Source organism: Pleurodeles waltl, chromosome 9 (assembly GCF_031143425.1).
Source record: "Pleurodeles waltl isolate 20211129_DDA chromosome 9, aPleWal1.hap1.20221129, whole genome shotgun sequence".
In the NCBI taxonomy this organism is placed as follows: Eukaryota; Metazoa; Chordata; class Amphibia; order Caudata; family Salamandridae; genus Pleurodeles; species Pleurodeles waltl.
In genome coordinates, this window is record NC_090448.1 from 59,877,572 (window position 1) to 59,889,699 (window position 12,128).

Here is a 12,128-nt window from a genome sequence, read left to right on the forward strand (position 1 = left end):
AGTGGTCCTAAGAATGAACAGACTTTATGAAAGCAACTGGCTGAAGTAAAATGTCTAATTTAAAAACAGACTCCTTTTTGTTTATATTTTCAGGTGCTATGTTTGAACATCTCATGTAAACTATGAACAATAATTGAAACAGGCCTGAGGAAGTGTGCAGGTGTGAAATGACATGCAGACCTGAATGTTTACATATTTGAAGAGTTTGAAATGCTCACAGTAGTTAAATACATAGCTATTTCTCTGGATTATTATTGCTAGAAATATGACAAACGTGCTACTATAAGTATTAAATACAAGTTACTGCTCAGTAAGTTTTATCTAGATAGGAAATGCTTTTGAAAGGGATACTGTGACAATCAAATGTAGAGCAAACTCAATCCCTATGTACTACAGAACTTGATGGAAACAAAAGAAAATAATGAGCCAAACAGAACTAGTTGCAAATGATGAAGTCGCTGAAAGCACCTCACACACCTGTAGAATGTCAGCCTCACCACATGTGGGCTCTTTACTGATGAATTAATTTCCACAATAAGTTGATATCACTCAGAAACGTACACATTGCTAAAGCATTGCAATACACAATTGGAAGTGCTTTTGGTTTCGTCAGACACCCTGCACTCAACAGGTGAAATTCTATTTGTAACTGTCTGGAATCACCAACATCTCTCATATGAATATCCCACATCATTAGGACATCTACCTATCTTATCCTTTACTATCATTTATGTGTTCATGTCCCATATGGAATGCTGGAGGTGAGCAACAACGTATGTAAATCGGTCCTTTCAAAGGAAAAGTGGCAGTATATCACCAAATCAAAGTAATGTCTTAACATTGCAAAGAAGTTAAGGCACAGATGGTGCTGTCACTTAGTAGACCTACTACAGGCTTACTTGAAAGATGCAAATACAAAATATTTAATGATGTGCTAAGTAATAAAAGAAAATGTAGAGGCCCGATCCTTCTTGCTAGCTCTTGAAACATTTAAATTTACGCTGTAATGATCCCAGGGTCGCTTGGGTTTAATTGTGTTTATATCTTTGAGCATTAGCTTTTACTGACAAACATATGATGTGTCACATTCTTGTGTTCATACTATTATTCACAAGATTTACTTGCTCTCGGAAAGAAAAATTTGCATTTCCCAAAGAGAACTATCTATTCTCTCCTGCCTTATTTTTATAGAAATAATTCAAATTAAGATACTTGTTCAACAACAACACAAAGGGCACAGTTGCTGTACAGTGTCACAAGGAAATAAACTAAAACTGCAAATGCATGGATTCAAGATACAATCAAGATCATAATATCGTATTTGGTCAAAGAAAAAAGGAGAAACCTGAGGAAGTGTGACTCCAGAGAGTTTGTGAGGGGCAACAGTTACTATGAGATAGAGATTACTGCAGGCTTAAGTTTTCATGTGCCAGAGAAAACTTGCAAAGGCATCATGTCAGAAAATGACAAGAGAATTCTTGGACATGAATGAGCTGTCTTACTATTAGGGTTAACTGCCAGAAGTCAAAACTTTGGTCAATAAAACTACTGAGCAAAGGGTAAATTCTGGGGAGTGACGCCTCACCAAAACTGATTTACCGACTTGTATAGCGGAAGGATGAAATGGAAGACTATTTAAAGTGCAAACACTTACAAACCGACAGATGAAGTACATCAACTATTGGTCAGGAGTTTCCATAATTATGTAAATCCCAACATCTGTACAACAGTACATACCTTTTTGCCTCAAAAAAAAATCTGGACTTACTCAAGGAGGTATTGCTCACACAGGATTGAAGTAAACATGGCATTGAATCATTGCTCAAAGTAACCATCTGCACAAACAATTTTGACCAGGAAGAAGTGAGGCAACGCAACCTCTTTTGGACTGTTCATGACATTCACAAGGTCACCAGATACTATTCACTAAAAATGTGTAACTGACAACTGGACTACCATGTGCTGCCGCACGCTCTTCCAAATATTCTGGCTCACAGAGGCTCCTCGTTTTAAAGGAAGTGTTTGGCTTGTATTTTTTCATTGTGATAGGTCAGGGGAACAAGAGAATTTTTTTTTTGTGTATCATGACCCTTCATCTGCACAGTGGGACAATGCATAATTCATACCCAACCTCTGCAGTGCGCTGCTAAATTAACTTTAGTTAGTTAACCAGTACTCTTGCATTTACAGTGCAGGCTAGCCGGCCTTTTCAAGAAACTTACACCACACCAACAGCACCAAGCCATTCTTATTTCTCTCATTTCCACCAGCTGCACTGACAACAGCAGCCCAGGCAACACACGGTACTAATGAAAATGTCAGTGGATATTGGGGCTAGAAAAAACACCCTTTGGATCATAAAACTTGTCTGAGAGATTTTAACAAGCCTCAAATCAGTACAGTCATTAGGGAGGTTCCTGGCTGCATACAAATTGGAAAATAACTTTTGAGATTAATAATGACTCGATGAAAAATTGTAAAAATTTAATTAAACCAATCCATTCAGACTTGACACTACTGAAAAGTAAAATGATTGCCCCCTTTTTTTCAGCCCTTTGCAACTGAGGATTTGGAAAAAAGCAGAAACAAGAAAATTTGGTAGAACGGTTTCCAGTTAATGAACTTGCATGCAAAATACCCCCACTGAAGAGGATCTAAGGCACTGAGCCTACAGCATTTGCCCGTATTACAAAAGGACGTTATCTTGGGAGACTCGTTTAACACTTGATTCTTACTTTCTTCCACTTATCAATCGGAGGTTACTTTTGTCACCTAATGTTGGCATCAAAACTCCTTTTGCAACTGTTTTTACGCAGCTTTGTTTTCGGGTACTATAACCGCCATGAACTGCACACCATCACCCTGCAAGCATATGCACCCGCATCTGTTCCCTTTCAGTAGGAGTCTTTAAGCAATGGCACAGTGGTGAGTGGACGGGCACGGATAATGGAAAGGAGCCTATGGTCTAAGTAGCAGAGACATCAAAGTTACAATCCGCCTCTATCCCATTCTAAACCTCCAGGTAGGCTGCATAGCAAACCGTAAACTGAAAAGAAAAGGTTAAGCCTAAAATAGAGGTTTCACAGAACTTCCTAGACCATGGGTACTCAGAAAAATGTTCCCTTGGGCCAAAACTTTTGGTCTGTGATGTGACCGAGGGCCGCATTGATGCCAGTGGTGGCCATAAGGTGGATGTAGGGGAAGTGAAGCATATACATCTAGTGGGTGAACTGCAGAATTTGTCTTTAAATAAAAGTTGACCTGTTTATTTAACATCCTTTTAATATTTGTGCGGAGTTGAGAAAATAACAGTAGAATGCTACTGCTGACCAGGGGTCAACATGTAAAGGTCAGGATGGCCGCACGCGGCCCTCGGGCCGTACTTTGAGTATCAATGTCCTAGACAAACGATGAATCGCTGTGTGTGTATGCTATCCCACACCAAGCCGTTGGGCATATAACTTCATCAGGCACACGCCTCACGCATGTTACAGATGCCACCCTTAGTCTTGACACCGGATGGAGGCTAGAATGAATGCAGTGTATCAAGTAATTATCCATTTGTCAACTATGACCTTACAAAACAAGTAATGGGAGTGGTATCCTTGCCCGCAACCTGGGGGAGGGACCGGCACAACTGCTCCGAAACACCTCTACCTCCTGCAGATGGTCTTGGTAGTAAAGATCGGTGTTGAGTCTGCCTGGATGGTAATGGACAAATCACAGCCTTTCTTCGCCACTGTGAGAACTCTTGCATCTTTGGTGATCCGGATACTGTGGTGGTAGGGGAGGAAAAGGTTCCTTTTCCGCCTGCCAACAGAGTGAAGTGGGCCTCCTTAAAGACTTTACTCCAAAAAGGTATAGAATAGAGTTGCTAGTCCAGGGAGCAGACTGTTTGGAAAATATTGTTAGCAGGCCTGTTCTCACTCATGAAGCATCTGTTCTTTGCATTCTGCTTCTCAGAACTAGAAGGCTCAATAAGACCCAATTTGGAGCAACCTTGCCAGCAAAGGAGGATGTCTGGCCAGCACTATTTGCAATGGCAATAAGTGACATGGGGTAACCATTGCATACAAGTGGAGGACATAATTTACAGAGGGATCAAACAAGGTCTTCCTGGCAAATGCGAGGTTGATGACTTCAGAGTATTTGAAACAACTGCGGGTGCATGCCCAGATTAGAGTTAACGGTACTGGTGGCTGTGCCTAGGAGAACGCTGGGCTTTAGAGGATTCTGTTGTGCAGTATCCTCATACAGGTTAAGCATGAACCTATACTCTTGCCAGTCATAATCTGACCTTCAGAGAAATTGTGATCACATTTGTGCAGGAGAAAATAGCCTGACTTGATCACACCGGATGAAGGAATAGTTAACTGGAGCAGTAAATCTTCGAATGTCTTCAGACACTTTGCTCCTGCAGGAGGCCAAAGCCTTGCCTTTCGTGGAAAACAACATTATCAAAGCCTGGGCTGGAGATTCATGTACAAAGGGTTTGAGACTCCCTGGGGGCTTGGTGCCCAATATCTGCTGCACTGAAGGGCACAATGCCAACTCTTGCTAATCCTGGACATGGGATGGCAAAGCAGACAGTAGCTTTCATGTATTAATTGGTATGGCACACCTCTGGTGTTAGGGTGACAATGACTAGTGCGGTTTGGTTTCCAGGATAAGTAGCTTGAGGCCACCTCAGTGCTTTCACTTGTTCTCATGACACTTTTTGCTACTGAGGAGCCTCTTTATTGCACTTTGACTTGTGCTGAGGCACTCCGCTCTTTGGCTAGGTGGCACTACTCAAAATCAAATGCACACTGCAGGAGTCAAAGTGCATTGGGGGGGCTGAGTGATTCAAGGGGGCACCCATAAGAGATTCAGACTGATACAGAGGCCATGTCAAAGGTTTTACCATCCAGTTGTAATCACACAAAAGGTGTGGGGTGTTGCTATAGGGAACTAGACTATTAGGCCCTCTTCAGGAAGCGCTAGTTGGGCACGTATTCTCCAAGCAGGGAATAAGTGTGAAGAGTGGCTGTACCTTAGAGGGAGTTCCCTTTACGGACTAGGTGGTCTCACACACATTATAGTGTCATGCTCCATCATCTGACCACCTAGCCCCACCCACGTAAGATGATACTACCTGGGCGGACTCAACTTTGTTGTTAAAAGAACTGCAGAGTTACAGCCACTTTTCACACTTATACCTAACTTGGAGAATACGTGCTCAACTAGCGCTTCCTGAACAGGGCCTAATAGTCCAGTTCCCTCTAGCAACACCCCACACCTTTTGTGTGTTTACAGTTTTCTAGTTCAAACGGGAGTCTGTGTGGGGTTGAGTCACTCCCGACACTCTCCTCTTGTGTTTCAATTTACCATCCAGTTACCATTGTGAGTTCCCTTGGTTTATAATTATTTTCACCTATGATGCACCGATGCATACAGAGCATCCACATTCAAGTCAACCATGGAAGTAGTTTTTAGTCCTGTCCCTAGCTGGCATAAATACCCACATGTTGTATACTGGAAAAAGCTAGGACAGTAGAGTAAAAACCATTGTCTTTTGACCCTATAAAATGGAACACGGTTTACAATGAAAAACCTTAAAATGTGAAATAGTTTCACAACTTTTAGAACCTGGCTGCAAATGTGCATGTGCATCTCAATGCTTCTGTACAGATAAAAAAATGCACAAAGTGCCCAAATAATTGTCTTTAACAATATGCAGACCATTCATCATTGCTCGGTTCTTCTGGTCCAAAGTTAACTAGCAGTCTAAAATTCTTAATAAATTATTTATTGCAAAGAATAGTTACTTTCTCATAAACTTCAAAACTTTAGGTTATTTCAGCCTGGCATTCCATATATTTGACCAACATTACTTGATCTGCTGCTTTCGTGCCCCCCCCCCCACCCACCTCTTGCAATGAATAAGAGACATATTGTGTGTAAAGCCTCATGAAAAAAATGCAATTTAAAGCAAGCTAAGCATAACTCACTTTGCTTCAGTCATTGGGAGATAATGGAATATACTTATTCCGTACCAAAAAAGAACTTCCAATCACTGTGCTAAGATCTACTTCTTTCTGAGCACTGTAGGTTCCAGTAGGGTTGGGGAAAACAAACTGTGTCACTACTTTATTTCCTTCTTGTTGGGCAGCAACATCCAATCCATCTAACAGGTTTGGTTCAACTTTAACAGTCATCAATAGTTCTGGTGCAGCATTACTTCCACCCAAGTTGGTCGTTGGTGTCAATGTGGTGGTGTCTATCGTCAAGCCATGAAGATCCTGGCTGGAACTCTGCATCGACAGAGCTGCCATGGAGCCTAAAGCTTCTGCATTCACAGTTTGCACATCATCCAGATTTAAAGTGCTTTGTTGAAGACCAGATATTGCAGCTCCAAGTAACAAGGAATTGTCCAGGCCGTGTGGCATGTCATTATTACCAACTATCATCAAGGGATCAACTGGCTGCCCTAAGGAACTGCTGACAACAGAAAGGTTTCCTCCAAGAGTAGAACCCACAGAGGCAGCATCAATGGTTAGGATTCCTGAGTTGACAAGAGCCATGTCTGTGGCGACGCCAGGACTGCTGGAAGATGTGCTTGAAAACAGAGATGAAAGGTCTAGATTGTTGAGGTCATTTTGCCCAGAACCAGAGAGTTCACTGCTGGGAGTTAAAGAGCTTGCTCCTTCAAGTTGGGTCAGAAGATCTAAAAACATAGTAAAGGCTTTATGTTAAAACACTTGGAAAGAGGTTTTATTAAGAAAAATGTAAAGAATTATAAAAATACAAATTGTTTCAATAATCCATCATTTAACTTGGAGACGGTGCACTCTATACACTTACTGGACAATTTACATTTGATATCCTTGAAAACATTTACAAAAAGTGCAACCCATTGCATCGCTGCAGCCAAGCACTAAGAAGGACCATAAATCGTAAACTATTTTATTCTCTTATGTGACAGTCTAAACCAATTCTTAACAGTAGAAAATGTCACACATATATATATATATATAAGCCTGAGATTTTTTTTTCAATAACTATTGTCAGCATTGAGAATCATCTAAAGTAAATATCGCTCCATAAAAAAAAAACAATAAAAAAAACAACAAAAAAAAAAAACACAACAACAATTACAACGACAATAGAACTAAAGTACCTGCCACTTTCAGAATTCTTGGTGCTGCACCATCCCTTAATACCATACATAGCAATTTGGACCATTGGTTGTTGAGGGTCAGTTAGAGAAATGCTCTGCAGAGATCGCAACACAAATTATGAGCGTATGAAATCAGAGCGAATACCCATGATGGAGAAAAATGGCTACAGTTATATAATCTCTCTTTAACAAACAAGCCAGTCTCTTCGTTTCATGGAAGCAAACTTTGGTAGTGGGACAGGATTGTAGTCTAGACATCAGGCGTGCAAAGAGATTACGCAGAGAGGTCTAGCCACCAGCCAACTATCCATTCGTGTACCTATTTTACCAAAAACCCATGGCTTAGAGGAAGCGAAACCAACTGAACACCTCTTCAGTACGCGAATAGGTTTTTTTGCTATTATAACCAAACATTACACGAGGATGGGGCATTTTGGGCAACAATCAGGCCTGGGTGAATAGAAGATTATTCATTATTAGTGAATTCAGAACCTCTTTTAACCGCAAATAGACACTCAAGAATAAGCACTCGAAATATGCTTCAGGATTTTAATTAAGTTTCTGAGGTGGCTTCTCACCTGCATCTTTTAGCAGAACAGAAGTGTTGTTCTGTATGAAGAAGGTCGTTATCTTGCTCTGTGCTCAGTAGCTTTGGTATACCAGCAAGCCAATAAAGCTAGTCTAGCTCTGATGCAGATGCTTGTAGCCTTAAACTGTTTACAGCTTCCACTTGCTCGACTTTAGTTCCCTCTCTGCCTTGTACTTAACTGTATCCAGCTTAAGGAAAATGTTTTGGCATTTAGTGCTGTAGATTCATGTGCTCTGCATAATATCACCATCTAGTGTTGCGGAAGGTTCCAAGTTGTTTTTGCTCGAAAAGTCTTTTGAGTCACGAGGTAGAATGACTCCTCCTGCTCTTGCTGGCAATGTGCATGGTCTTTGACTCCTTCTTGAGATTGTTTTCCCACAGGCGGTGATGTATGAAGTGTAGTGTAAAGATGAGCGAGTAAAAATAACTGTGTGAGACTGTATATCAAAAAGACTAACGGCCAGAGGTGTCCAGGGAGGCAGGTAGGGGTATGTGAATCTACTGCACTACATGCCACAACATTTCAGTTTAATGGCATGTGTTGCTGTAGATACACATGGTCTGCATAGACTGTAAACCAGAGTCTCCCAAGAAGTGGTGGCTAACCTGTGGGTGTCACAGTGCTTTAAAAAAAAAAAAAAAAAAAAAAAAAAAAAAAAAGGAGTATATAGCACTGCCTGACTTAAGCCAGCTTGTTGGCATGCTAAAACATCTACACAGTAGTGTCTAGTGAAAGTGTGTGGTGTTGACAATGTAGGTGCCTTACAAATGTCTGCTATAGGTACGTTGCCTAGACATGCCATAGATGCACCTTTCCTATGTTTTGAATGTGATCTAGGTATTATAGCTAGTGGTCTTTGAGCTTTTGCATAAAGAGTTTGTATACACTCAACAATACATTTTACTATGCTGGATTTAGTAATAGGGTTACTTTTATGTGGCTAAGAAAATGCAACAAAAAGTTGTTTTTTCTGTCCGAAAGTTTTAGTTCTATCAATATAGAACATAAGTGCTCTTTTTTTTTAAAATGTAGGGCTTTCAGCAACTGAATCCAGTTGTGAGAAAATAAAAAGAGCAACTTAATAGTTTGTTTGAGATGAAACTGAGATGCTACTTTTGGTACAAATTTTGGGCTAGTGCGAAGAACCACTTTCTCTTTATGTATTGGGAATAATGGTTCTTGTAATATTAATGTCTGGGGCTCACTTACATGCCTCAGGGAAGTGATTGCAACTAAAAAGGCTACTATTAGTGAAAACTAGATTACGGTTCCAAGAAGGCACTGGAGGTAATCGTGGCAGTATCACTCCGTTTAGTTCTTTCATAAAAGCCTTTATGACAGGGATTTGAATCTGTCGATCCGATGATAAGCAGCTACGGTTGCTAAATGTAATCCTACATAGGTATATTCCAGGTTTGCCTTTTGCAAATAGAGAAGATACAAAATGATATTTTGTACCAAAACTTTGAAAGGATCCCAGTTTTTAGAAATGCAATAGTGAACAAAGCGTTTCCACTACTCCTTGGGATTTGGGTGCCTGATCTGACCTTGGTTCTGAGTGAGAAGGTCCGGATCGAGACGAAGTTTCTTGTGTGGCGCTACTGATGGGTCCAGTAGAGTGGTGAACCATGGTGGTCTTGCCCATGTGGGTGCAAGTAGGATTAGTGTGAGAGAAGTTTGACTGAGCCTCTGAACCACATACAGAAGTAGAGGGAGAGGTGGTAAAGCATTTTGCGTTTTCCTTCGTTGCGAACAGATCTATGTCTGGAAATCCCCACTTTGAAAGTATGGTTGGAGGACTTTGTGGTGGAGTTCACACTCGTGGACTTGTTGCCACATCATGTTGAGAAGGTCGGCAAACTTTTTCTGTGATCCCTGGAGGTGTTCTGCTAACAGGTAAATGTTGGGGTTAATAGCCCAATGCCAAACTGTCTGTGCAGGGCGAGACAACTGTAGTGAATGTCTCCCCTCTAACCCCTGTTTTGCAGGTAAAACATGGCTGTCATGTTGTCTGTGCGAGTGAGGACTACTTTGTTGATGAGATGCATCAAAGGCTGAGTACTAGATGAACAGCTAGCAGCTTTAGATAGTTGATGTGCAAAAGTCAAGAGTATGATCCCAAAGACCCCGTATTGTGAGGTCTTGGAGACGAGTCCTCTGTCCCGTCTGGGAAGCGTGTGTCGTCAGAGTGGCATGTGGAAAACGATCCAGAAATGGCTGCCCTTTCAAGAGGTTCTTCTTGTTCCACAAGTTCAGAGCGCGAAGGGCGCGGTCGTTTACCAACACTATATTGTGTGAATGGCCCGGTGTCTGAAACCATTGACGTGATAAACATTCCTGCAACAAGCGCATGTGAAGAAGTGAATGTGGCACAGTTTCAATACAAGAAGCCATCAGTCACAGAAGTTTCATGATTGATTTGAATGTGTCTTGTTGATAGGGGTGAAAGTGAAGAAGCTGTATTTGTATAAGCTATGCATTGCTATGTACCGATAAAGATTATGACCCCTAGGTAAGGTTGTACATGAAGTGGGGTGAGATGTGACTTTTGAAAATTGATTGTGAATCTTAATTGGTGAAGCAAGTCGATTGTGGCTTGAATGCGGGTGAGACATTGTTTTAAGTGAGCTGGCTTCGATGGGCCAGTCATCTAGGTAAGGGTACTTGAATTTTCTGTCTGCACGGGTGAGCTGCTACCACCACTAGGCATTTTATAAACACTCTTGGTGCCATGGTGACTCAGATGGGAGTACCTTGAACTGGTACTGTTGTCCTTGTATGACAAAATCTGAGATACTTAGAGTGTGCTTGGTGTGGGAGAGTGTGAAAATAGGCGTCTTTCAGATCTAGTGCTGATAAAAAGTCACCCTGCTGTATCAAGGGAAGCAAATCTTGGAATGTGACCATATAAAATGTTCTGATGTACTAATTTCAAGATCTGAGATTTAGGATGGGTTTTAGAGAGCCATCTTTCTTTGGTATGAGAAAATAAAAAAGGAGTACACAACAGTTCCTTGATGTTGAACAGGAACTAGTTCTATTGCAAAGACTGTACTTCCTGTATCAGTAGAGTGATGTGATCCTGTGAAAGTTTGTGACAAGGTGGGATGATTGGAGTTGTGGAACTGGACTCCAGGCAGTAACCATGTTGGATAATATCAAGCAACCACTGGTCTGTTGTAATTTGTTGCCAATTTTAGAGAAAGAACTGAAGGCACCCCCCTTGCAGGTGTTTGGTAGTAGGAGGAAAGCCGGAATGAGTCACTGTTTAGAGACGGTGTTAGAGGATCAAGTGGAGGGAGTTTTACCTTTGTAACTATTCTACTATATGAGCCCCTGTAAAAGCATGTGTGAAGATTTGTTGTGTCTCACCTTTACTGTACGATGAAGATGTTTCAGCTGAAGACTATTTAGAGGCTGGCTTGTATTGTGGTCTACGGAAAGTACCATGAGAAGCAGGGAGTTGGAGCGCTCCCACAGATTTTGCCACCTCGTTGTCCTTTTTCGTCTTTTCCAACACCTGATCTACTTGTGGCCTGAAAAAAGCGCTTTATCGAATAGTACATTTAATATTGTTTGTTATACCTTCTGTTTGATTCCGGAAATACGTAGCAACGCATGCCGGCGTAAAAGGACACTGGTATTATTACCTATGGCTGCTGTATCATCCGAGTCTAAAGCACAGCGTATGGAACTATTGGAAATTAAAAGTCCCTCGCTGACAATTTCTTGCCTCTTTTCCTGTGCTCTTCTGAGAGATATAGGAGTAACTGCTCCATTTAGCCGCAGTGGGCACGATTGCATCTTGCCTGGAGTCCTTGCGTATTCTTCTTGCCTGAGGCATCAATGAGCTTACGCCCCCTATCAGGAGGCGGTGGATCCCGAACAGCTTGGGAATTTACTCTCTTGCTGGAGTTTGACAAAACTAGAGACTCTGCTCAAATCTGACCTTTGATATAGATAGGGTCTGAGGGAGAAGCCTTGTATTTTATTCTCCAGCTGTCCCTAGCTGGGTCCTGAAATATATTGTATGCATGCCTAAACATCCTGGTGGGCATGGGGAGGTATTGTGTGGACTTATGTGAGGCAGTCAGTGTCTCAAATGGAAAATCATCCTCTGTGGGATCCTTATGGAGTGGTACCTGGTGGTATGTAGCCGACCTCCCCACTAGTTCTTCAAAACAAGTGCTGTCATCAAATGGTGAAGGTCTAGCTGGATAAGACTCTACATCTGTATCAGTGTAGGTGTCTACGTCATACAGTGACCAAAGGTTTGTCACCTTAAAGTGTTCTGTCATCCCCCTGTCCCGAGTATCATGGAAGGAATGATGTGAGAATCACCGTGGGAATGATGTGAGAATCACCGTGGGAATGATGTG

General features: G+C 41.6%; 1 protein-coding gene across 3 annotated transcripts in view; it reads right to left on the minus strand.

Annotated features, from left to right (window-relative positions):
• The window catches only part of LOC138258940 (zinc finger X-linked protein ZXDA-like), a 59,996-nt gene that overhangs the window by 36,069 nt on the left and 11,799 nt on the right, over nucleotides 1-12,128 (minus strand). For 2 of the 3 annotated variants that reach the window (XM_069206284.1, XM_069206283.1), the window contains exon 6: nucleotides 6,036-6,706. In XM_069206284.1, coding sequence (XP_069062385.1) covers nucleotides 6,036-6,706 — 671 coding nt within the window. Of the gene's footprint in view, nucleotides 1-5,990; nucleotides 6,707-12,128 lie in introns of all 3 variants that reach the window. The other variant, XR_011198606.1, reaches the window with a different exon arrangement.